This window comes from Suncus etruscus, chromosome 5 (genome assembly GCF_024139225.1).
Source record: "Suncus etruscus isolate mSunEtr1 chromosome 5, mSunEtr1.pri.cur, whole genome shotgun sequence".
Classification (NCBI taxonomy): domain Eukaryota; kingdom Metazoa; phylum Chordata; class Mammalia; order Eulipotyphla; family Soricidae; genus Suncus; species Suncus etruscus.
In genome coordinates, this window is record NC_064852.1 from 11654360 (window position 1) to 11680976 (window position 26617).

Sequence of the window (26617 nt, forward strand, 5' to 3'; positions counted from 1 at the left end):
GTCCTTGTGTGTTGTTCTGGGGGTTCAATGAGGTTCTGAGGGTCAGTGAGAGGGAGAACTGGTGATATATAAAATGGGAGGAGTAGGGAGAAGGACGCGGGACTCCTCAGCCTCGCTCCTGCCTGCTGAGGGATTCCCCAGTCTTCATCTCTGCCATCTCCCCCCACAACCACCTCCTCGCACCTCATAACCTTCCCATGACCTTCAGGACACTCCTGGGTCCAGCCACCAGGGGGAGCGCGGTGGACGCAGGTGCAGGGTGGGGGCGTGGCTTGCAGAGTCCCCCCACACTTGCTCCAAGCTTTGCTCTGGTGCAAACTTGGGGTGGGGTGGGGTGGGGGATTTTGGGAAGCCTGGAAACTTCTCTCTCCTCCCTGGGGTACCTGGGCCTCTCTGGAGGCACAAAAGAACTGGAACTGCTTCTTCTGCTTGATAAGTCTCTACAGATGCACTGCTGGGGAAACTGAGGCTCCGGAGAAGGAAGCCACGTGCTTTGGGCTTCGTGGGGTGTATTTCTGCCTCCCCAGAAAGGAGAGGGGCTTCCAGGGTGTCCAGGGAGGCAAGGGAGAAGTATAAAGGTATTTGGAGAATAGGGAGGAGCCCAGGATGGCTGGTGCATCCCTGAATAGGATGTGGGGTTCAATGAGGGCAAGTTGGGGGACCAGCCTAGGCCCCCCTGTTCCACTCTTGCCTTTCTTGGACCTGTGCCTGTCCTGTGCCACACAGCCTGGTGCTTGTTCAGTGCCACTCAGATCTCTCAGCTTGATCTGATGTCGGGACACCCCCAGCCAGGGCTTTCTCCAGCTCCTAAATGGCCCAACATGGAGACCCCAGCAGGGCCAGTGGTCCTTGTGCAAATTACACACACACACACACACACACACACACACACACACACACACACACACACACACACACACACACACACACGAGGGGTAGGAAAAGTAAAAGGCTGCACGGGCTTCTGTGTATAGTAGCGTAGGGATGCTCAGAACCCTGGTTCCAGGTTCCCCCAGTAGTTTCTCCTTCCCTCCCAGCAGCAAATTCTTCTTCCAGAGGCCAACGTGGAGGCAGCCCAGTTCCAGTAAAGTCAGAGGCTGGAAGGTCAGACAATGGGAACAGATTCCCGGTTGGGATGGGGCGGGACCAGGTGTTGACCTGCGGGAAACCAGCTATGTTTTTTTCAGGGGGCCTGGGTTTGTGCAAGGAAAAAGATAGGGTGTGCCACTTGTGGAGAGGCACCAGGAAACAGGAGGGAAAGATTGGGGTGCTCTGAAGGCTCTATGGCTGGGTGGGCCTGGAACCACCAGAAAAAGTCCTAAGGTAGCAAGCAGTCTTGGGTGGACCTGGGTGGGGCTGTTGGCTAGAGATTTGGGGTGACTGCTCTGCTGAGGAGCAAGCTGGGTGCAAATGAGAGGGACTTGTGTAAGCAGAGAGAGTTCTAGAAAGTAATTGAGGAATGGGGGCCTGGGGAGGGGAGCACCCAGCCTAGAATTTGGTGGGGGCGGCAGTTTGGTAGGATCTGGTGAGCTGATGGTCTGGGACCTGGAGGAGACAGGGAGGGTGTAAAGGGCGGGTCTGGAGACTGAGGGGAGATAAGGTCTGGAATCCTGGGGCTGGGGATCCCAGAGGCCCGACCCCTCCTCTCGGCCCTGGGAGATGTGAGGCTTGAGGCGGGGCGCCTGGGAGGCTGGTGGGGGGAGGCAGGGGGAGACTGGAGGAGGGAGGGCGGGCTGGGCCTCTGTCCACCGCATTAGTGCTGGTTGGAGGGAGAGGGGGCAGTTCCCACAGCCGCCGATCAGAGCTTCTGCCATGGCGCTGGCCAGGGGGGGACCCTGGGCCCCCAGTTCCCTGCTCTTTCTCCTGCTGTTGCTCCTCTGTGCATCTGCCTTCGCCCTGCTGGCTGGTGAGTTGGGGGTACAGGTTCTGGAAGCTGCCCTGTGGGATGCAGGCAGGAGCGGTGAGGGGGTGGAGTGGAGTTGGACTCTGTGGGGGCTCTGGAGCTCGTGGGGAGACCAACCTGTCCCAGAACATGGAGTTTGTTTGCTGGGTACACTGTGCGTGGTCAGGGAGGGTGTGGAGCTGGGAGAGTCCTGAGTTTGGGGTGTTACCGGTCCTTTGATGAGAGTAGGGTGTGGGTGGTGGGTAGTAGGGTAAAGCTGGGAGCAGGACGAGCTGCCCCAGATTCATAGAGATGGGATGAGACTCTCTGGGCACGCTGGCAGGTCCCAGCACAAGTTTCTGGGTGCATGTTTTCCAGAGAGTTGAAAGTTTCTACACTCCCTGCGGAGTGGGTGGGTGTGGTGCCCCAGCTCAGAGTACTGGGGCAGAGAAAGACAGAGGGACAGTGTCCACTGTCCCGCTTCACTTATGTTAGTCCTGCCCATATGGGGGCGAAGTCTCTGATGCTCTGGGGTCCCTCGGGTACCCCCTTTCCACATTCTAGATAGACCCAGCTGAAAGGCCTTCCCCAGCCGCCAAGTGCTTTTGCTTTTGTCTGGGTGGATTCACGCGTTAGTTCTGTTGCAAGCCTGGAATTCCTCCTGGGAGGCTGGGGGACACTTTATCTGGGTCACTGTAGCTACAGGGACAGGGCCTGAGAAATCCCTGTTCCCTCCTGTCTGAAGGAGGGAGCCAAGTGGGGTTGGGGGTGGTTGGGGGGGAGGGAGACCCAACTCCTTAGAAATCTGGGGTGTGGGTCTCCAGCCTTCTACCTGGAGCCTGGGGGACCTGGTTTGCAGTCTTCATTCATCCCCAGCTGCCCTGAAGGGCCTCGGGCCTGAGGTAAATGTCTATACCCAGTCCGACACACATACCCACAAATGGTACACACATACATGTGTGTATATACACACACAACCTAGGATCAACTCAGCACACAGTCTACCAGCTTTTGCATACAACTACAACTCATCCCCACACCTCACTGAGTCTCAGGGGGGCAGCCAGGGCCCCTGCAACTTCTGGGTAGGGAGCCCTCCTCTCTGGATATCCGGGAAACTGGGCTGGGGCTGGGGGTGGCCAGTACCCAAAGACTGATTACTCTGGCTAGTCCCAGGGACACTTGAAAAATTCGTTTTCATTCCAGAGGGTCTGGGGATTCTGCAGGGCCCCCTGTTTGGCTGCCACTCCTGCCCGGTGCCCTCTATTTGGGCCTGCTCTGCCACCAAGCCCAGGCTGGTTGCTATGGAGAGGATGAAGCATGTGGGAATACAATGGGGCCCTCCCCTGCCTGCCCCCCTTTCCCCCACCACCACCACACACACTCCCCGGGAGCCTGGCTTACAAAGGAGCAGGGAAATCCTGGTCCCTCCTTCACAGAACTGGGGCCAGAGCAGGAACACACATGCCACCCCATCCCACATTAGGAATTGTGATAATAGATAATGTCATCTGCTGGTAGGCCTGCTCCCCGGAACTGACAGAATGGGATTTAATGCCCACCACATGCCTAGGGGGTTGGTTGACATGCCCCCCCCCACTTATTTACGGAGAAGAAAAATGGGGGCTAAAGATTTAGCTACCAGTTGGCCAGAATCACAGAGCCTTTATGTGACCAGGCCTGACTCTCCCGGGAGCAGATAAAAGGGCATCATTCCTGCCAGTAATGTGCTAGCAGGCTCCCAGGCTAATGATGGTAGAAGGATGAGAATTCCCCAACTGGTCTTTGGCTGGGAACCCCCAGTTCCCAAGTTAGAGTGACCTGTTGAGGGTCAGCAACCAGGGCCCCCAACCCCTCTGCTTCCTGGGTTTGGAACTTTGGGGTCGGTGCGACGGGCACAGGACAGGTACCCCCCTACCCATGGTAGCTCTGGCCGCTGTCACTGTCGCTCAATGATGCCTTTTCAAGCAGAATTTTTTTAATTGAGAAAACATGGCATTACAGCACACAAGTGTCACGTAGGCAGGGCTATAAATTAGGCCCTAATTAGCATATGAATCCTCACAGTAGAAAAAACGCTTTCCCCCTGTTATTTTGATAGAGAGAATGAGGCTTCCAACTGTGCTTTTCCAAGGAAGATTTTTCTTGTTCTACCCTTGGGGTACTGCTTCTGCTCTTGCCAGAGTGACTAAGTCTCTTCCTGTCTTGTCCCTCAAAACCATCAGGAAGGGGCTGGAGAGGCTGTAGGGTGTCTGACTTGCATGTGGCTGACCCAGGACAGACCTGGGTTCGATCCCTGGCAGCCCATGTGGTCCCCCAAGCCAGGAGCGATTTCTGAGTGCATAGCCAGGAGTAACCCCTGAGCATCACCAGGTGTGGCCCAAAAACAAACAAACAAACAAACAAATCAGGAACCACTACATCATGTCTTTTGCCATTGTTCTGTTTTGGGGGCCTTGGGAGGCCCTACCCAGTGGTATGCAGGACTTACTCCTGGCACTGCCCTCAGTCAGGATCCCTCTAGAAGGTGTTCAGGGAACTCTATGGGGTGTGTTGGCGCAAACCTGGGTCAGTTGGTCTGTTGTGTGCAAGACAAGTGCCCGACTCTCTGTCCTATTATCACTCAGGCCCAAAAGATGCCTTTGCATCTCATGGGATGGGATGAACCCCGTGAGTTCAGCCCTTCTGACTTTGCTGCTCTGGGCCTTTTCTGCTCTCATGAATTGAGTTTTAGTTCTTCTAACCCCTGGGAGCCTTGGGTCACCCCAGAATCCGCTGGCTGTAACAGGGATCACAAAACAGCACTGGGCCTGAGCCCTGAAGGTCCAGTGTGAGATGCATTTGCCGAGAGCAGGTTCTGGAGGGCAGGGATGAACCCTGCCGTCTCTCCAAATTACTGTGGGACACCCCCCACTCCACCACCCTCCACCCCTGGTCTGGGGGCAGCTGTGCTGGATGCACTTAGCGGGACAGAGCAGGCCCAAGCACCCATCTCGATCACTGTGCAAGGTATAGAAACGAGGTAGCCACCTGCTCCTCTGGGGGACCATCTTAGTCTGTCCAGGTGCTTTAGTTAGAACCAGGGAAGGGGGCTTTGCTTCAGGGTAGCCACCTCTTCTGCTTGGAATCAGCTTCAGGAAGGTGCTGAGGGTGTCTGGGACCCATGGTTCTTAAGTGATTCTCACCTGCCCTATCCCTGGAGAATCTTCCTTCCCAGAGGAGGGGGATCCCCAAATCCCTCAGGGGCTGCAGGTTGAATAGCCATTCCCTCCCTCTATTCCTCCTCCACTGCGTCAATTAATCCGGCCCCACCCCCAGGTCGAAGCGGGCAGCCCGGGAGGTCAGGGGGATTTGTAAAGATAAGCACAGGCCCCTCGTCGCCCTGGCAACAGGCCCGGCCCCAGCCTGGCAGGCCTGGCCCTCCTTTGGCCCTCCCCTGCTCCTCGGGGCTCCCTCCCAAGGTCCTTAAGGATGCCTCTGTGCCTTTAGGTGCAAAGGGTTCTCCTCGGATTGCAAGGTCCAGTAAAGCCTCAGGCTGCTTCGAACCTATGAAGGGCCTGCGGGGTGGCTCTGGAGGGTCTTTGAGGTTTGAATTCTCCCCAGGGATGGGGGGATGTGCAGCCTCTGAACCTGCCTGTGTCTCTGCCTGCAGATGGGGACAGACAGTCCCCTCTGCTGGACAGACCTGGAAGACGAACTGACACTGTCCCTCTTGCTTGCCTCTGGAAACAGGCAGCTCTTCTCTCTAAAGCCGGTGGCTGGACTCTGTCCCTGATGCTGGGAATGGGAGGGGGGTGAGTGGTCCTCTGCTCTCCCCTCCTCCTGTCCCAGGCACTATCTCGACTGACAGGCAGGGCTCATGCTCTTGGGTGGCGGGGTCCAGACCTGGAAAAGCTCAGGAGCAGGGGAGAGGGGGTGTGGCACTCAGGCCACAGGGATGCGGCATAGTGTTCACAGAGGCGCTAGTACTTTTGTGTCCTCCTAGGGCTCCACCGTGTTGGGTGCCCTGCACCCCCAAGTGGGACCCTTGACCGGCTGTCCTTCCTCCCATCTCACTTTCCCCTCTCACCCTGGGAATAGGCCCTCACCTACCCCCTTGCAGTGACAGATACCCCAGGGCAGGCAAAGGCAGGAAGAAGGGTTGGTTGGTGTGCCCCAACCATCACCCTGGCTCAGGAGCAGGCTGAGGCCTGCACTCCACTGATGACCCTTAAGAACTCATAGCAGACCCCAGGATTTCAGGATGCTGAGCCGCATCTTATGCTCTGGGCACTAGGGTACCTGACAGCAGGGTGATTTCCTGTCTCCTGTACTGCTGGCCTGGCCCAGAAAGGAAAGGTGGGGGTCTGGCTTGTAGGGGGCCAGCCCTGTCTGCTGGAATGTGACTGGCCCTGAGAGGCTGCCTGGCTTATCGGGGGTCTTCACCAGGCAGGGGTGGGGTGGGTGGGTGGGGGAGGGGAGCGCAGGGCCAGAAGTGTTCAGGGCCTGGTTCTTGTCTGAATGACAACCTGGATGGAGGAGGGGTGCCTCTGAGGGCCGTTTCCCTTGGGGGCTCCCTCTCCCTCATTCCAGAGATCCTCCCTACATGCACTGGACTCGACTGACTCAGGGCCCTCCCTTGCCGGCTGCAAGGTGGGCCTGTTCTGCTCTTGGCTGTCAGGATGGATGCCTGGCGGTGGGGGGAGGGGGCGGTGAACCCCCTGGCCTAGCTTCAGAGCTAGTCTTCTCTGTGCTGGCTCTGAGTCACCACACCTAGCAGCACTGAGGCCACTCCTGGGTCTGTGCTTGGGAGCAGCTCTTAGCTCTTGGGGACCAGAGAGTGTCTGAGAACAAACTGGGGCAAACTAGAGTTAGCAAGCATGTGTCTTAAATCTGCACTGTCTCTACCCCTCAAAACCTTAGAGTTTTTTTCTTTGCTTATTTTTTGGTCTTGGGGATATAGCTGGCGATGCTCAGGTGCTCAGGGGTTACTCTTGGGCTCTGTGCTCAGGAATTACTCTTGGCAGGCTCCAGAGACTGTAGGGGATGCTGGGAATTGAAACAAAGATTTACTACATGCATGGAAAGCACCACATTCGCTATGTACTATCACTCCAGTCCCCAAAACTTTAATACTTACCTCAACCTGGGAGACACTCCAAGGGAGAAAAAAGATGAAAGCTCTCTCTCTCTCTCCCTCTCTCTCTCTCTCTCTCTCTCTCTCTCTCTCTCTCTCTCTCTCTCTCTCTCTCTCTCTCTCCCTCTCTCTCTCTCTCTCTCTCTCTCTCTCTCTCTCTCTCTCTCTCTCTCTCCCTCTCTCTCTCTCCAGTGACCTGAGCAGTCATACTGAGTGACCTTGGCCAGGCCATCAGGCGTTTGTGGATGGATCTTACAGGAGTGGGTCAGGAGGGGTGGGCAGGGGGCCAAGCGCAGGCTCCCGCCTTTGAAGTCCTCCAGCTCCAGTTTCACATGGGGATGGAGTTTCCAGACCCCCAGCAGCGGGGAGCCAGAGGAGAAACACCCCCCTTCTGCACCTAATAATGGAGCTGATACTGCTGTGGGTGGGCAGGGCACGGAGGGTACCCTACTCCAGTTTGGGGCTGGAACTGGGATCAACTTGAATACTGTGTGGGACCTCACTGGGGTGCCCTCACTCTGCACCCTGATTTTCACTCTGGTGACATGATCCCATTATGCCCATGGGAGGGTGCTATATGGCAGACACCAGAAACCTGTGGGGACCAAGTTATTTATTTATTTATTTATTTATTTATTTATTTAGTTAGTTAGTTAGTTAGTTAGTTAGTTAGTTTTTGGGTCACACCTGGCAGCGCTCAGGGATTCCTCCTGGCTTTATGCTCAGAAATTGCCTCTGACAGGCTCAGGGGGACCATATAGGATGCCGGGATTCGAACCACCATCCTTCTGCATGAAAGGCAAATGCCCTACCTCCATGCTATCTCCGGCCCCCAAGTTCTTTTTTGTTGTTTTTAGGCCACTCCAGCTATGCTTAGGAATTACTTCAGGCTCTGCACTCAGGAATCATTTCTGGAATGTTTTGGAGACCAGATGGGTAGCTGGGGATCCAACCCAGTTGGTTGTGTCCAAAGCAAGTGCCCATCCTGCTGTACAAATGCTCCGGACCAGAGTCCAAATTCATGAGGTTCAGGAGTTGACATTGCCAGGGCACCAAGCATCCGGTCTGGGCTGCTGATATACCCATAAAAACACTATTTTCGGGCCCAGAGAGATAGCACAGCGGCGTTTGCCTTGCAAGCAGTCGATCCAGGACCAAAGGTGGTTGGTTCGAATCCCGGTGTCCCATAGGGTCCCCCGTGCCTGCCAGGAGCTATTTCTGAGCAGACAGCCAGGAGTAACCCCTGAGCACCGCCAGGTGTGGCCCAAAAACCAAAAAAAAAAAAACCCAAAAAAAACCAAAAACACTATTTTCATGGGGCTGGTCTGAGTGGGTGGGTGGGGGTACCTATCTGTGTGTCCTCTCTTTCTGCAGGAACGGAACCTCCAGAGAACCCCAGTGCCTGTGCCTCAGCCCTGTGCCCCACGGGTTCTCAGTGCCAGGCTACCGAGGATGGTGGCTACACCTGTTCGCCCCCTGAGCCCCAAGGCTGTGCCAGCCAGCCATGCCACCATGGTGCTCTGTGTGTGCCTGAAGCTTCGGACCCCACCGACTTCCGCTGCTATTGTGTCCCGGGGTTCCAGGGTCCCCGCTGTGAGCTGGACATCGATGAATGTGCATCTCGGCCCTGTCGTCACGGGGCTACCTGTCGCAACCTGGCCGACCACTTCGAATGCCATTGCCCCCTGGGATATGAGGGTAAGGTTGGCGGCCTGGAAGGAAGTGGGAAGCGAGTCTGGCCTCGGTTCAGTGTGCATACAGGGACTGGAGTGATAGTATAGTGGTAGGGCATTTGCTTTGCATGCTGCTAACGGACGGACCCGAGTTCTATCTCTGGCATCTCATATGGTCCCTGGAGCCTGCCAGGAGCAATTTCTGAGCGCAGAGTTGGGAGTAAGCCCTGAGAACCTCCGGTGTGGCCCAAAAACAAAATTAAAAAAAAATAGATAAATTAAAACAGAGTGTGATGATACACGAACTTGCTTTGATTTAGATATTAACTCATGGCCCTAACCCTAGCCTCTTGGCAGCCTTGGGGTACAGCTTCTCTGGACGCTGCTCTGGAACAGAGGCTTTCCAGTCCAACTGGGCAGTGCTGGGTAGTGGGGGGGGGGCTGGCACACGGTTGGGTATTGGTTGGCACTGAGTAGGTTTATTTCCATCCCTTTGTGGGTATCACAGCTGAGAGCAGAACACAGACCTACCTGGTCTGGCTTTAAGAAAGGCACATCCAGTACCCGGGAGATGGCCCAGGGAGCTTCTGTGTTTGCTTTGAAGCAGGAGCCCCAAGCATCTCATGGTCCCCTGAGCAGCACCAAGAGTAAGCACCGAGCAATGCACCAGGGGTAGCTCTGAGCACCAAGAGTGGAGATCCAAATTAAAAAATAAAATAGGGGCCGGAGAGATAGCATGGAGGTAAGGCGTTTGCCTTTCATGCAGGAGGTCATCAGTTCGAATCCCGGCGCCCCATATGGTCCTCTGTGCCTGCCAGGAGCAATTTCTGAGCGTGGAGCCAGAAATAACCCCTGAGCACTGCCGGGTGTGACCCAAAAACCACAAAAAAAATAAAAAATAAAAAATAAAATAGGTGGGCCCAGAGAGATAGCACAGAGGCATTCGCCTTGCAAGCAGCCGATTCAGGACCAAAGGTGGTTGGTTGGAATCCCGGTGTCCCATATGGTCCCCCGTGCCTGCCAGGAGCTATTTCTTTTTTTTTTTTTTTTTGGTTTTTGGGTCACACCCGGCAGTGCTCAGGGGTTACTCCTGGCTGTCTGCTCAGAAATAGCTCCTGGCAGGCACGGGGGACCATATGGGACACCGGGATTCGAACCAACCACCTTTGGTCCTGGATGGGCTGCTTGCAAGGCAAACGCCGCTGTGCTATCTCTCCGGGCCCAAGGGAGCTATTTCTGAGCAGACAGCCAGGAGTAAACCCTGAGTGCCGCCGGGTGTGGCCCAAAAACCAAAAACCAAAAATAAAATAAAATAAAATAGGGAGGGAGGCGGAGAGATAGCATAGTGGTAGAGCATTTGCCTTGCATGCAGCCGATCCAGGACAAATGATGGTTCAAATCCTGGCATCTCATATAGTCCCCCGAGCCTGCCAGGAATGATTTCTGAGCTCAGAGCCAAGAGTAACCCTTGAACGCTGCTGGGTATGACCCAAAAACCAAAAAAATAAAATAAAATAATAAAACAAAAAAGAAAGAAAGAAAAAAAAGAAATAAGAGGAAGAAGAAAAGAAAAAGAAAGAAGAGGAAAGGGAAAAGAAAGAAAAGAAAAAAAGAAGGGCCCAGAGAGATAGCACAGCGGTGTTTGCCTTGCAAGCAGCCGATCCAGGATCAAAGGTGGTTGGATCGAATCCCGGTGTCCCATAGGGTCCCCCGTGCCTGCCAGGAGCTATTTCTGAGCAGACAGCCAGGAGTAACCCCTGAGCACCGCCAGGTGTGGCCCAAAAACCAAAAAAAAAAAAAAAAAAAAAGTAAAAAAGAAAAGGAAATGAAAAGAAATTAGACACTGCCAGTATCTGACCCCAGGCCAAGTGGTGTAAATGCAATGGTATAAATGTAACTCGGAGTCTGAGCCCCCAAGGTGGCAAGGCAGCTTCTCCCCTCTGGCAGCGCACTTGGGAGGCCAACAGAATCGAAGAGGACTTTGCAAACCTTTCAGCCCATTCTCTGCTTTTGCGGAGCTGAGTGTGTATGGAGGGAAGGGGAGTTAGGTGTTTAGCATCTGCTTGTTGCTGTATGTGTTTACGTCAGCTCCTGTGGGTACCTGAGCTCCCCAGTGCACCTTTGCTACCTCTGTGTGTGTGGTGTGTGTGGGGTGCATATCTGGACGGGGGTGCTCAGGCCCTGCCCGGGAGTCGGCTGCTATGGGGCCAACATCTGCCCATGACTCATTTCTTTCCACCTTCCCTGCGGGGTGAGCCGGGCGGGGGAGGTGAGATTCCAGGCGGCCTGGGCCTGGCTCCCCCTGGCACAGAGGCTGGGACAAAGGCGGGCGGAAGCAATGAGGGGATCACTGGAAGGAGGAGCTGTCTTTCGGGCTCCCTGAGTTGGGAAGGGGGGCAGGTCCAGCTGGAACCTGCTGGGCTTCTGGATTCCCAATATGAGAGCCACTTAGGGCACAGGGCAGGGCTACTAGAGAGTGCAATGACTAAGATGGTACAGAGTGATGTCAGGAAATACAGCTCTGCTGGGGAGGGGGTACACTGTCCCCCTGTTTCCCTGCATCTCTCCCCAGAGGGACACCCTGCTGGCTCTTTTAGTCCAAGCCTGGGGCTAAGGACCCATTGGGAACTCCAAGTTTTGTTCTGGGTTGTTTTGTTTTGTTTTTTGGTCACACCAGCAGCTCTCAGGGGTTACTCCTGGCTCTACGCTCAGAGCTCAGAAATCGCTCCTGGCAGGCTCAGGGGACCATATGAGATGCGGGGATTTGAATCACCGTCCTTCTGCATTCAAGGCAAACGCCCTACCTCCATGCTATCTCTCCGGCCCCAGTTCTGGGTTGTTTTTTGGTTTGTTTTTGTTTTTGCTACACCCAGGACATGCTCTGCTCTGCATTCAGGGATCATTCCTGGCGGTGCTCGGGACACTCTATAGGATGCCAGGATTGAACTTGGGTTGGATGGAACCTGGTTGGTGCACTCCCTGCTATATTTTCTCTCTGTCCCCCTATGTTGGGGTATTCGATGCTGAAATTGAAAAATGCTCTACTATGGAGCTGCATCTTGGGCCCTGGGACTTAGCAATTTTTTTGTTTGTTTGTTTTTGGGTCACACCTGGCAGTACTCAGGGGTTACTTCTGGCTCTGTGCTCAAAAATCACCCCTGGCAGGCTTGGGGGACCATATGGGATGCCAGAGATCGAACCTAAGTCGGCCACATGCAAGGCAAACGACTTACCGCTGTGCTCTCTCTCTGACCTGGAACTTGGCAATTTTAAAGCTGGAGTGGGCTACCCTATTACAGCAGACCGCCCCTCCTTCACCCCCTCCTTGTGCTCTTTAAAGCCCCCCACAGTGAGTTTTCACTGGTGGGGCACACCTGAATGTCTTGAGGCTTCTGGCCCTGCACTGCGAGTTGCCCTGCCAGGCTCGGGAACCACCTGGTACCAAAGTTTGAGCGACTGTATGCCAGGCTTCTGCTCAGCTGTGGGTGGGAGCAGCTCTTGGACAGACACAGAGACAGACTTGAGATGACACTGTCCTCAGTCTTGTCACCAGCTGCCTCCCCTTGAGGACAAACTCAGATGGTGTTTCTAGGCCCAAAAGGCCCTGCCACCTCACACTTATGCTTCATCTTCCCCTTTGTTCTTTTTTTTTTTTTCTTTCGGTTTTTGGGTCACACTCAGCAGTGCTCATGGGTTACTCCTGGCTCCATGCTCTAAATCACTCCTGGCAGGCTTGAGGGACCATATGGGATGCCGGGATTCGAACCACTGTCTTTGTATATGCAAGGCAAACGCCTTACCTCCATGCTATCTCTCTGGCCCTTTCCCCTTTGTTCTTAACCCTACACACACACACACCTGGCATTTCTTAGGAATAACTCCTGGCTGTGCTGGGGACAGAATCCAAGTGCGTGCAAAGCAAGCACCTTCTTCATTTTAACATCTCCCTGACTCCCCCAGCCTGGTTCTTGCTTTTACAGGCTCTGGCACTTCTCCCCCTGCTGAGTTTATCAAAACACAAATCCTGTCCTTATTTATGGCCTAGCCAGTCGCAGGCTCCAGGGCCCAGGAATGTTTGTCTTGTTTCCATGCTGCTGCAGGCTCCACAGACACCTGCTTTGAATGAATGAAAGGGCCAAGCAGATTCTCTCCAGAGACCCACGCCCCACTTCCCTGGCTGTTTCCCCCACTGCAGCCTGTCTGGGGCCTGCCTGCCTGTCTCGGCCTCTTTCACCTGATTCAGGGCGTGTGCCTCTCTCTGTGTCTGTGTCCCAGGAGTGACCTGCGAGGAGGAGGTGGACGAGTGTGCCTCTTTGCCTTGCCTGCATGGGGGCTCCTGTCTGGACGGTGTGGGCTCCTACCGCTGCGTGTGTGCCCCTGGCTATGGGGGCTCCAGCTGCCAGCTGGACATCGACGAATGCCAGAGCCAGCCGTGCGAGCATGGGGGCCTGTGCCATGACCTGGTCAACGGGTGAGGGGGCAGCCGGGTGGAGGGTGAGGGTGAGGGTGTGGGGTGGGAAGAGCCGGACTCAGGGTCAGCTCGGTTCGAATCTTGCCTCTCCTCAGGTTCCGATGCGACTGCACAGACACGGGCTACGAGGGTGCACGCTGTGAACTCGAGGTACTGGAGTGCGCCTCTGCGCCCTGCAAGCACAACAGCTCTTGCATTGAGGGCCTGGGGAGCTTCCGCTGCCTCTGCTGGCCAGGTAGGGGGGTACGCTACAGCTTGGGGGGCTGCACCTATGCTCTGCCCCTCCTTTGAGCCTCACTTTCTTGGCCTTCAAAATGGGATTCCTCAGAGCACCAGATCCAGGGATGCTGTGAGGAGAATAAAGATGCAGTGCATGGGAATGGAGTGATAGCACAGTGGTAGGACGTTTGCCTAGCATGTTGCCTACTCAGGATGGACCTAGGTTCGAACCCCAGCATCCTATATGATTCCCCAGCCTGCCAGGAGGGATTTCTGAGCACAGAGCTAGGAGCACCGCTGGGTGTGCCCCCCCAACACAAACACCAAAAGAGTAGGGTTGGTTCAAGGAGGATGAATAAAAATATCCAATGGGGCTAGAGAGAGAGCATAGTGGTAGAGCGTTTACCTAGCATGTTGGAGACCCAGGATGGGTCTGAGTTCGATCCCCGACATCCCATATTGGTTCTCCAAACCTAGCAGGAGCAATTTCTGAACACAGAGTTAGGACTAACCCCTGAGCACTGCCAGGTGTGGGCCAAACACAAAAACAAACAAATAAAAAAATGTGGTGCCCAGGAAATGTGGGTACTAGGCCTGGCACATGGTGTTTTATAGTAGATCTGCTCGTAGGGTGCAAAAAAGGGCTACTCAACTAGTCACTGCAGTCCCCAGGACACCTCACTGTAGGTGATTACAGAGGGAGCTGTCATCTCCCGGGACAATGTAGAGGGGCAACCTCTGCCCCTTGATTGTTCCTTGATGCCCATTATTTGTGTGCCTCCAGGCTACAGCGGGCAGCAGTGTGAAGTGGATGAAGATGAGTGTGCCACAAACCCCTGCCAGCATGGGGGCGAGTGTTTGCAGCGATCAGACCCAGCTCTCTATGGCGGCACCCAGGCTGTCTTCCCAGGAACTTTCAGCTTCCGACATGCTGCTGGCTTCCGGTGCCAGTGCCCTTCTGGTTTCGAGGGTGAGTCTCTTCCCCCTCCCAGGTAAGCGGTAGTTGGGCTGGAGGTACTTGAGCGGGCAGAGGGGGCTGCTTATGAGACCTGAGACCCTTGGTTGGCATTCGCATTTCACTCTGGGCCTTAGTCTTCCGAGCTGTCAAATGGGCCCTTCCAGTGGTCAACGTGAGATAGTGCAGTGGACAGGGCACTTGTCTTGCAGGTAGCTGGCCAGGGTTTCATTTCAGGCACCACTTTATTGTGCTCTGAGCCTCCCCAGGAGTTATTCCTGAGGAGCATAGAGCCAGAAACCAGGCCTGAGCAACTCTGGACATGGCCTCCTCCAACAAACACCAAGAAAATGGCCCCTTCCAACTGTAGTGCTGGGAAGGTGCATAGGGGACCAGAGTTGGGCCTCTTGCAGGGGACGACTGTGGCGTGGACGTGGATGAGTGTGCTTCTCAGCCGTGTCACAATGGAGGCAGCTGCCAGGACCTGCCCAATGGCTTCCAGTGCGACTGTCCAGAGGGCTACACAGGTGCGTGGGGTGGGCTGGCCCACCAGAGGCCAGGGGTGAGGGTGGATGGGGGTTAGGGTAAGATAGAGCCTTTGGTGGGTATGTGCAGGGCTGGAGGTGGGTGTGGTGGCCCAGGGGACCCCCGAGAGCTGGGCTGTGGAGGAGGTGTGCATCTTGGTAGTAGGCCGATACTCTGGACAGGGGCTGTGGCCAAAACTGTGCCCGCCGAGTGGGACACACTGCCAGGATGTCAGCCTTAACCATGCTGAGCCGGGTTAGGCCAGGATGTAGCTTGGGGGTTCGCCCCAGAGAAGGGTCTGGGTTGGAGCCAGTCTGGGCAATCAGGAGTAAAATCCTGGCAGCTGGGGCCATGGGGTGATGGGGCAAGGTTGCGGGGGGGGGGGGGTCCAGGTCGTCTTGGAGGGGGTCCTGGGCAAAAGTGGGAAAAGTGGGGAGGACAGAGGCTCTAACTGGGGGTAGAGCAGGCAGTTAGTCAAGCTTTGGGGAGTTGGAGCCTGTCGGGCAGAGGGTAAAGCAAGCCTGCTCGGGGTGTATGCTCCCCGTTTCATGCAGTCTCCTTGACCCTGTCTGTGCAGTGCTCTGCAAGTCCCTGTCCTCTGTCCTCCACTCTGCTCACATTCCTGCTGCACACAACCTCCTGGTCTGGGTGGAGCCCCTGGTAAGGCTCCCCCACATGGGAAATATATAGTGAACATGCCTGACCTGCCCCCTTCTCCCACGCAGAGACACTGGGCTCTATGTCCCTCCCCTAGTGAGCCCCTAGGGACTCAGGTTCTTGAGTCCCACAGTCATGGTGGGGTGGGTGCCTGGCATCCAGGGGTCCCTTCATGTGCCTGCCCTTTGTGCCTGTCCTCTGTGCCCTTTGTTGCCCCAGCCCCACAGGACAGAGCTCTGAAGCCCCAAGTCACAGAGGAGGCGCTGGAGGCTTTAGGGAGGGGACGTTGCCTCCAGTTTCCACGGTACCCACAGTTCAGCTCCTCCCCAGCCTGAGCTCAGTGGCCAGGTGACAGGGAGGGCAGTGGGGAGCGGCAGGGCTGGGCCGGGTCCATCCTTGTCCTCCCGAGGGCTGAGCTGGGCGTGGGGGAGGCCAGTGCCTGGCATTCCTGAGCCGGCTCTGGAGGAGACAGCAGTGCCCCTGCCCCCCACTGAGGTGGTGAGAACCGATGGGACTGAGGGCTTTAGGCGCCCTCCTGGAGGGCCTGGCACTCCTGGCAGGTATGGGAAGCATGGCTGGGGGCGGGGGGGGGGGGGCTCACAGGGGGTGGAAGAGGGGAGAGGTTGTTATACTTCCTGGGACCAGGAGTCGAATCACAAATCCTTCAGGGCAGAGCTGGAATCCTCATACATTCTGGGGCTCCTAGCTGGGACCTAAGATGACAGAAGGGCCAGACCACTGGGGCTGTTGGGGTTACTGGAGAGGCAGTAGTCTGTGTCCATGGATGCCAGGCCAGGTTTTTTGCTGAGTACTAAGGGCATTTTCAGGTCCCCGAGGAAGAGGTCAGTGGAGAGAACTTTTTTTTTTTTGGAGGGGGGAGCATACCAGGTTACACTCAGGGGGGGTTACTCCTGGCTATTTGCTCAGAAATCTCTCCTGGCTTGGGGGACCATATGGGACACCAGGAGATTGAACTGAGGTCCTTCCTAGGTCAGTGACTGCAAGGCAAATGCCCTACTGCTTGTGCCACTGCTCTGGCCCCAAGGAGAGAACTTTCAATATAGGCTTTGTGACCTGAGAGAGAGTGCAGGGCAGGAGCTCTTGCTTCCTACACAGAAAGTTCAAGTTTTTTTGTTTTTTTGAGAGGCCACACCCAGCAATGCTCAGGGATTACTCCTGGCTATCTGTACTCAGAACTCACTCTTTTTTTTTTTTTGTCACACCCGGCAGCACTCAGTGGTTACTTCTGGCTCTACGCTCAGAAATCGCTCCTGGCAGGCTCAGAGAACCCTATGGGGTGTTGGGATTTGAACCACAGTCTTTCTGCATGCCAGGCGATTGCCCTACTTCCATGCTATCTCTCCGGCCCCCAGAACTCACTCTTGACAGTTCTGGAGGAACCATATGGGACACTGAGAATAGAACTCCGGTCGCCATGTTTGCAAAACAAACGCCCTACCCACTGTGCTATCTATCGTTGCCGCCTCAGAAGGTCTGGTTTTTTTCCCCGCTATCACATGGTCTCCCAAGCATCTCTGGGAGCAACCCCCGAGCACAGACCCAGGAGTAGCTCAGGCCAGTTTACATAATACATACATGCAATTATGGATTAGGTGGTTGGTTCAGGTGTTCAGGTGGACAGTGTTTGGGAGTGGGGCAAGGAGTTCGAAGTGAGTTATTTCCTGGGGTTGTTTGGGTCTGAGAACAGTTTCTGGGGAATTGGCACTTGGAGCTGGGGCTTTGTGGGAGGAGGAGTCCAGGAGGGCAGCATGAGGGAGGACAAGGCATTTCAAACAGGGCCAACCGTGGACATACAAGTAGGTCAAGGTGGTAAGGAGCTGGGAAGAGACTCGAGCGTCTGGGATGGAGCAGAGAAATGGGTGCAACTTGTGGTGCTTTCAAAGTAGATCCCCGAGATAATTGTGGAGCTGGTCAGGGAGTCCCCCAGGCAGGAAAATGAACAGGAGGGCTGTAGAAGTGTGGAGGAAGGGAGTTAAAAATAGGTCTGTGGGGGTCAGAGTGGGAGCACAGTGGTAGGGCCTTCGCCTTGCATGCGACTGATCCAAGATGGATGTGGGTGCGATCACCGGCATCCCATATGATCCCCCAAGCCAGGAGTGATTTCTGAGTGCATGCCCAGGAGTAACCCCTGAGTGCTGCTGGGTGTGGACCCCCCCAAAAAAAAACAAGAAAGAAAGAGAGAGAGAGAGAAAGAAAGAAAGAAAGAAAAAAAGAAAGAAAGAAAGGAAGGAAGGAAGGAAGGAAGGAAGGAAGGAAGGAAGGAAGGAAGGAAGGAAGGAAGGAAGGAAGGAAGAAAGAAAGGAAGGAAGGAAGAAAGAAAGACAGACCCCAAGTAAAATCTCAAATTTAAATATTTGTTTCTGTCAGCAAATAGTCCTCAAAAACACTTAATAATAGATGTACTTAAATTCTTTGTTCTCTGATTATTATTTTCAAGACTTTTAATCCAAATTATTGTATTACATAAGTTTTTCCACATAAAATTTTATTATTAAAAATAAACTCTGTCTCTTTATTTATAATTTTATATTTAATAATTCATAATTAAAACTTTCCTTTCTATTTCAATATGTAGTTGGTCAATTTTAGCAAAAATATTATTGATAATTGAATCATCCTCAGACATTTCTCTTCATGTTGTGATTCTCTTCTCCAATTCTTAAAGGAAATAACAAATTTAAACTATTCAATCTAAATGTTTAGAACATTGTAATAAATTGGAGAAGCAGAAATAAATTTCTTTTCTAAAATTAAAAAATATAAGGGCAGGAGCGATAGCACAGCGATAGGGCATTTGCCGTGCACACAGTCGATTCAGGATGGACCTTGGTTCCAACCCCAGAGCCCCATATGGTTCCCCGAGCCAGGAGTGATTTCTGAACGCATAGTCAGGAAAACTTCTGAGTATCACAAGGTGTGGCCCAAAAGCAAAATAAATAAACAAATAAATAATAATAAAAATAAAATAAAATTCAAAAATATATATAGTCTTTGAAGATTCTGCCTGAACATTAAATTATAGCAGTTATAAATTCTTTATGACTTATTATTAAACATATTTATTACAAGTTATTTTTTTCCTTTTGTGAGGATAGTACCAAACTGAATTTGTGATATGTTCAAATAAAATTTATCAAATAAAAAAAAAGAAAAGAAAGAAAGAAAGAAAGAAAGAAAGAAAGAAAGAAAGAAAGAAAGAAAGAAAGAAAGAAAGAAAGAAAGAAAGAAAGGAGGGAGGGAGGGAGGAAGGAAGGAAGGAAGGAAGGAAGGAAGGAAGGAAGGAAGGAAGGAAGGAGGAAGGAAGGAAGGAAGGAAAGAAGGAAGGAAAGAAGGAAGGAAGGAAGGAAGGAAGGAAGGAAGGAAGGAAGGAAGGAAGGAAGGAAGGAAGGAAGGAAGGAAGGAAGGAAGGAAGGAAGGAAAATAGGTCTGTGGGGCTGGGTGATAGAGCAGTGGGTGGGGTGTTTGCCTTGCATGTGGCTGACTGCGTTTGATTCGCAGCATCCCATATGGTCCTCTGAGCCTGTCAGGAATAATTTCTGAGCCACAGAGCCAGGAATAACCCCTGAGCTCAAAAAGAAACAGGCCTGGAAACAGAGGCAGCCCTGTATCCTGGCCTCCAGAGGCAGAAATCCTGTGGACATTTGCTTGTTGTTGAGTAGTGAGTTCCCCATCCTCCGAGGCATGCAAGCGTTGGCTCCATACTAATTCTGACCTCAGGTGCTAAGTCTGAGCCTGCTCTCTCCCAAGGTCTGACATGTCAGGACGACGTGGATGACTGCCTGTCGGGGCCCTGTCTCCACGGCGGCACTTGCAAGGACGCTGTCGCCGGCTACCACTGCTGGTGCCCAGAGGACTGGGGCGGACAAAACTGCTCAGTGCAGCTCACCGGCTGCCAGGGCCAGCCTTGCCCACCAGCGACCACCTGCACCCCCACCTTTGAGTCAGAGGTTCACGGCTACACCTGCCACTGCCTGCCCGGCACCCACGGACCTTCGTGTGGTCAAAACACCACCTTTTCCGTTGTGGCCGGGAAGCCCTTGCAGGCATCGGTGCCCGCTGGAGGACTCCTGGATCTGGCGCTGAGGTTTCGAACCACTCTACCTGCCGGACCCTTGGCCAGGAGAGCAGATGCTCAGGAGATCTTGGAGCTGGCTCTGGTCGGCACAGTACTGCAGGCCACTCTCCAGAGACTCGGCAGTGCTGTGCTAGTACTGCAGCTGCCAGACCTGCCTCTTAGCGATGGCCACTGGCACCATGCAGAAGTGACGCTTCGCCTTGGAGTCCTGGAGCTGCGACTCTGGCACAAGGACTGCCTGCCACGGCTCTGTGTCACTTCTGGCCCCGTGGCCCCAAGCCCTGCAGCCTCCACAGTTCCTGCGCCCATCGGGGTGACCTCTGTCCAGCTGGGTGGCTCAGACTTTGCTGGCTGCCTCCAGGACGTGCACGTGGACGGGCACCTCCTGCTGCCCGAGGACCTCGATGGGACGGTGCTCCAGGGTTGTGATCGCCACGAGCAGTGCCAGCCTGCCCCGTGTGCCCACGGAGGGGCCTGTGAGGATCTGTGGACTCACTTTCGGTGCTCCTGCCCACGGCCCTATCTTGGTCCCACATGCACTGATGGTGAGAGTTGAGTTGAATTGAATGGGTGCCCTTGATTGGTGCTCAGGGCAGTGGCCTTGTCCCCCCTCTCCCCCGCCCCAGCCTTCAAGTCTCACCAGGTTGCCCTCTCTCTCTGCAGAGCTTCCTGCGGCCACTTTTGGCCTGGGGGACACCTCGAGTGTGGTCACATTCCTGGTCCCCCAGCTTCCGAGCCCCAACCTCACCATATCCTTCTTCCTGCGCACCCGGGCTCACGATGGCCTGCTGCTCCAGTTTCCCAATGCCAACCAGTCGGACTCGGGGTTTCCCGCGCTCACGATATTCCTGCGAGAGGGTCGAATCTGGGCCCAGGGTCCTGGGACTTCCAGAGAGATACCAGGGCGCTGGAATGATGGGCTCCGCCACCTGGTGACGCTTGACTTCTCCTCTGACCAGCTGCAGGGCTGGGGGCAGGAGATGCACGTGGGGGGCCGGCTGCTTGTGGCTGATGCCCAGCCCTGGGGGGGCTACTTTAGGGGTTGCCTCCAGGACCTGCGGCTGAACAGTCTCCACCTCCCCTTTGCTCCGTGGCCACCAGGGAACTCGAGCCAGCCTGGTGAGCTACGCAGCAGGCAGGCCTGGAACCTTACTGTAGGCTGCGTCTCGGAAGATACCTGTAGGGTGAGTGCTGGGGGTGCTTGGGGAGGGTGGGTGGATTAGGGAGAATGGGCAGGGCCTTTCTCAGGTTCTTTTGGTTTGGGGGCTATACCTGATAGTGCTCAGGAGTTACTCCTGGTTCTGTGCTCAGAAACTGCTCCTGGCAGACTCAGGGGACCATATGGGATGCCGGGAATCAAACCTGGGTCGGCCACATGCAAGGCAACTGTCCTACTGCTGTGCTATTGCTCCAGCCTCCCTTTCCCAGGTTCTGCTGGCTAGAGAGGCTCTAGGAGAAACAGGACCCTGCCAGAGTGTCACCTCTCTGCCCCCCCCCCCCATCACTCTTCCACTCTGTGGTCTTTATCTCTCCTACCCCAGACCCTGCAGGAGATGCCCCCAGCATCAGCCCAGGCTGTGAACTCTGACCCCTTCTTCCTGTGGGGTCTTTTTTTTTTTTTTTGGTTTTTGGGCCACACCCTGTGACGCTCAGGGGTTACTCCTGGCTATGCGCTCAGAAGTTGCTCCTGGCTTCTTGGGGGACCATATGGGACGCTGGGGGATCAAACCACGGTCCGTCCTAGGCTAGCGCAGGCAAGGCAGGCACCTTACCTCCAGCGCCACCGCCCGGCCCCTTCCTGTGGGGTCTTTCTCTTCTCTGAGCCTGCTTCCTCACCTGTGAAGCTGGCGTGCCTGGGCTTTCCCTGTAGGGGAGTGGCTGGGGTCATGGGAAACCAAGCCAGTTCTCCACGATTGACTCTCCCACAGCCTGACCCCTGTCTCAATGGCGGGACCTGCCTTATCACCTGGAACGACTTCCACTGCATCTGCCCAGCCAACTTCACAGGGCCCACGTGTGCTCGGCCACTGTGGTGTCCCAGCCAGCCCTGCCTCCCACCTGCCACCTGTGAGGAGGTCCCAGATGGCTTTGTCTGTGAGTATGTGCCAGGATGTTGTTGTTCTTCTTTCTTCCTCCTCCTCCTCCTCCTTCTCTTCTTCTTCTTCTTCTTCTTCTTCTTCTTCTTCTTCTTCTTCTTCTTCTTCTTCTTCTTCTTCTTCTTCTTCTTCTTCTTCTTCTTCTTCTTCTTCTTCTCCTTCTCTTCCTCCTCCTCCTCCTCTTCTTCTTCCTCTTCCACCTCTTCCTCCTTTTTTTTTTGTTTTTTGGGTCACACCTGGCAGCGCTCAGGGGTTATTCCTGGCTCTATGCTCAAAAATCGCCCCTGGCAGGCTCGGGGGACCATATGGGATGCCAGCATTCGAACCATCCTTCTGCATGCAAGGCAAACACCCCACTGCTGTGCTATCTCTCCGGCCCCTACATCTCACTTCTTTATCTTTGTCCCTAAGCAAGTTTTCTTTTCTTTAAAAGAAGAAAAAGTTCCCCTTAAAGGTTGGAGGGATAATAGTCCAGCTAATAAGATGATTGCCTTGCTTGTGGCCCATCCAGGTTTGATTGTATATGGTCCCTCAAACACCTCTAGACAGAATTCATGAGTGCAGAGCCAGGAGTAAGCCCTGGGCACTGCTGAATGTGATCCAAAGGCAAAAAGACCCCCTCAAAAAACAACCCCCCACTTTGTTTTAGACCACATTTGGTGATGCTGGGGGTGGTGACTGTGTGTTAGGAGTAGCTAGCTCACCTCTGTGTTGGATCAGCTGGGGATACAGCCCTGGCCTCCCCCATGCAGAACTTCCCCTCCAGCTTGTTGGGCTTCCAAGGATCTCTAGGGGGTTTCAGAAGAACAAGGCCTAGGGTTCTCCAAAATTCCACCCATGAAGATGGCTGACAGCCTGGGCCTTGGGTAGGACCTGGGTCTTGGGCTTGAGACAGGACAGTTTCCCAAGATTTCAGAAGTTCTTAGTACTTGACCAGTGACCTGAAGAGCTGCATGGATGCCGTGGGGATCAGAGTGCCGGCATCAGATGGTCTGGCGGTGCCTGTCCCCACTATTCACTCTGGGGACAGAAAAGCAGCACAGATGGGTGGGGGTTTGCTACTGCCCTCCCCCAACCTCAACCACCTTTCTCCCTGCAGGTGTGGCCGAGACCACCTTCCACGAGGGTCCCCCAGCCAAGTTCAGTGGACACAACGCGTCATCACGGCTGGACAGCCTCTCACTGGCCTTTCGCACAAGGGACCTTGAGGCTGGGCTGCTGCTCGCTGCCCAGGGTTTCCATGCCATCTGGCTGAGCGTTCGTAACGGCTCCCTGGAGGCCGGGGTTCTAGGCCCGGGCCTGCCTGGTGCGCTTCTGCCGGTGCCCAGGCCAAGGGTGGCCGATGGTGCCTGGCACCGCGTGCGCTTGGCCCAGGAGCACCCGGGGGCTGCCGCGTCGCGCTGGCTACTGTGGCTGGACAACATGGTCACCCCGGTGCCACTGCGTGGACTGGCAGGGGACCTGGACTTCTTGCGTGGCCCGGACGCGGCTTGTGTGAGGCTGGCAGAGAACTTCACAGGCTGCCTGGGCCGGGTGGCCCTCGGTGGCTTCCCACTGCCCCTGGTGGCCCCAAGGCCTGGTACGGCCCTGGGTGTCCGTGCACCCTTCTCGGCCTGGCCAGGCGCGCCCACTCCGAGGCTCGGCTGCAAGGGCGCACCAGTGTGCCAACCTTCGCCCTGCCTGCATGGGGCCACATGTCTCGACCTCTTCGACGACCTGGCCTGCGCCTGCCGCCCGGGTTGGGAAGGGCCACGCTGCGAGGTGCCCGTCGACCCGTGTCGTTCCGGCCCCTGCGTCCATGGCCGCTGCCACGTGCGCCCCGATGGCCACTTCGAGTGTCGCTGTGCTCCTGGCTTTGTGGGCCGGCATTGCAGGTGGGCACCAGGCTCCAGGGGACTCTTGGACCCCAGACTCCTCTTCCCCCTAGCCTGCAAAGCTGGTTGGGTTGGAGCTGGGTGGGCCTCTCTCTTCTCTGCTGCAATGGTGCCTACCCTAAAGGTGGCAGCTACCACGCAGCATCCATTTCCAATTGCAGAGACAAATGTGGCTCCCCGAGGTTCAGGGTGACACCTCCTGCATGCTCCATTCTCCTACTAATGGGGACGGAATGACATCCGTGATGTCAGCCCAGTGACCCACTCCGTCTCCTCTGTCCAGGCCCTTGAAGCCTTAGAGGCTGACTCACCCAAAGGCTTAGGCCACTCAGGGAATAGGGGTGTGGGGCTGGCAGCCCAGAGTCCCAACCTCAATGCTCCCCCAGGTTCCCCGTCCTGCCCGATTGTACCTTCAACTCCACCTGCTCAGAGGGTGCCCCTTGTGAGGATGTGTCCGAGGGGGTCAACTGCACCTGCCCGGAGGGTTTCGGAGGACCAAGGTGGGTGCTGCGGGAGATGGCCTCGGGTGTGTGTGTGTAGGCTGGCGACCTGGCTGGGGGTTCCTTTCACCTGCACCGGCAAAGTGAGGTGTGTCTCCTGGCTCACCTTTAAGGCCTCCCTACTACCTCATCGCTCAGGCCTGTCCTCCTGGGGTGCCCAGACCCCCCACTTTACTGCTGTGTCCACAGTAAAAAAAATGTGTCCAGCAGTTAAAAAAAATCCTGGGTATTTTAGAGCAAGGGGGATGCTCACTGGCGCTAATTCCCTTGGGTCTTTTGGAGAGAGGGTGGTGAGAGCACTGGGCTAAGAGGGCTGAGGGGGGGGGGTCCCCATCAGGTGTGGTGGGACAAGGGAGTGTGGTGGGGAGTGAGGGGGAGCAGTCTTCTCAGCTGTACCTTCTCCCCTGCCCTCCCAGGTGCTCGCTGCCCTGTGATACCAGGCCCTGCCTGAACGGGGGCACTTGCCGGGTGGTGGATGGGGTGTACGAGTGCCTCTGCAGTGCCAGGTTCTCTGGCCGGTTCTGCGAAGTGGTGGTGAGTGAGGGCAGGGAACGGAGCTGGGAGGTGCTGGGATGTGTTTGTGGGTGCGAGGGGTAGCTGGCTCTGGGGTTTGCCACCTACTAGCCCTGAGTTTGGGTCCCTGGATAACGCACTTTCTCACCCCATATCACCTGAATGCTTTCTACCCAGCTCTGGGGACTTAGGGTCATGTCAGGGAACAAAATTAGCCAGGACTCACTTCTACTTTCGTTTGATTTTGGGGGCCATACTCAGGAGTTATTCCTGGTGGGGCTCAGGCACCATATGGGACGCCAGGGGCTGAGCCCAGGTAGGCAATATGCAAGGCTGTGCTATTACTCCTGCCCATCGCTCATGGAAGGTGCGTCTCCCTCCCAAGGCCTCAGCTCAGGCGCCTTGAAGAACCTGGTCCCCCTCAACATGTAGCCGTGCAGTGGCTCCAGTGGGTAGCTCCTGGGCCTGGCCATGTCTACCCATTCGCTGCCTCTGTTCATGTTCTGCCCACCCCCTGCTGATCAGGCACTGCCCTGCTGTTTGCTGCATCTCTTGCAGAAGGGCCTGCCGCTGCCGTTCCCGCTGCTGGAGGTGGTTGTGCCTGCTGCCTGCGCCTGCCTCCTCCTCCTCCTCCTCAGCCTCCTGTCGGGGATCATGGCTGCCCGAAAGCGCCGCCAGTCCGAGGGCACCTACAGCCCGAGCCAGCAGGAGGTGGCCGGGGCAAGGCTGGAGATGGACAGTGTCCTCAAGGTGCCCCCCGAGGAGAGACTTATCTAGACCCACCTGAAGAGGCCGAACACACCCTCCCTGCCCAAGGGAGCAGCTGTAGATCCTGGCTCCCTCTGGGAGCTGCGGTATCTATCTCTACCCCCCATGGGTGGAAAAAACGGGGAAAACTCAGGGAAGCAATGTCCTGGTCAGGGCAACATTCTGGGTCTTGCCCGGCCAGGGCCATCAGCAAGGAACCTAGGAGAGTATATGTGAACACACAACATGTGTGTATGTCCGTGTACCTCGCATGCGTGTGTGTAGGTGCCATCAGTTGGCAGGAGATTGAGTTGGCAGAGGTGGTACAGCTGCTCTGAACATGGTCTCTGCCATCCTCTGGTCCCTGCTGTGGGGACACATGATTACATAGTTGCTGCTAGTGGCCTCACCAGGGAGAGGTGGCAGGATCGTGGGCATAAATGTCACATTCCAGGGGCAGGGCGGGCAGGGCCTGTCCAAGGCTTCATGTCTCTAGGAGCTCAAACCAGGCTTGCCCTGAGGCCAGAGTCCCAGTTTCTGCAGCTTCTCTGGCTCCAGGCGCTTTTCTGGGGCCATTAGGTAGTCAGTGGGGGCATTGAAGCATCGTCCATTTTGGGAGCCTTGGTGGACTAGGTCCACCCCCAGAGGATTGGGCCTCCTCTCCACAGTTTATTGTGGAGTGGGGGGCACTCTCGGGTCTAGTACTTTAGGATCAGCCTTGTGGCAGCATGAAGGGCAGGTGTAGGGGAGGCAGCGTCGGCCACCCTCAGGTCTTGCCATCATGAGGCTCCTCCCTCGAGGTCCCTCACCTGTACAGCAGGTGCACAGCAGGGGTAGGGCCCTTGGGGCAGAATATAGGGGTGTGTTGGGTGGGTGGACCCTGCCCTCAAACACATTGGGGAGAATGTGCCTCTTTCTTCCCACCCCATCAGCCCTCCCAGAGAGAGGCTGTGGGCTCCCTGGGGCCCAGTCTGGCACCTCTAGTGTGCCCACTCCTGTCCCTCCCTACCAGGAGACCCCCATCTTAGACTGAGGATGACTCCAGAGGCCCCAGGGAACTCAGAGGAAGGACCTAGCCACAGGAGCGGCTGGTCCAGCTTCCAGAGCAGAGGGACCCCTGGGTCCTGCTGGCCCATGGTGGGGTGGGGAGTCAGATTTGGCAGACCTGCGTTCATGGCAGTTGCCTCAAGGAGGCATCTTTCGGTGCCAACACTGAAATGCTGAGCTGCTCTTAAGACACCCATGTCCTGTCCTTCCGCCTCCCAGCTCTGCGAGGCTGACGCTTGTATTTCC

The 26617-nt window shown here is 55.5% G+C and overlaps 1 protein-coding gene across 1 annotated transcript; it reads left to right on the forward strand.

Moving 5' to 3' along the window:
- Positions 1-1781: 1781 nt before the first annotated feature.
- Positions 1782-25418, forward strand: CRB2 (crumbs cell polarity complex component 2). The gene is made up of 13 exons (XM_049774123.1): positions 1782-1906; positions 8373-8696; positions 12947-13142; positions 13238-13377; positions 14146-14331; positions 14730-14843; positions 19267-20139; positions 20258-20778; positions 21523-21688; positions 22790-23564; positions 23951-24064; positions 24481-24598; positions 25136-25418. The coding sequence occupies exons 1-13, from the start codon at positions 1813-1815 to the stop codon at positions 25352-25354; spliced, it is 3840 nt and encodes a 1279-aa protein (XP_049630080.1). The 5' UTR covers positions 1782-1812; the 3' UTR covers positions 25355-25418.
- Positions 25419-26617: the final 1199 nt, after the last annotated feature.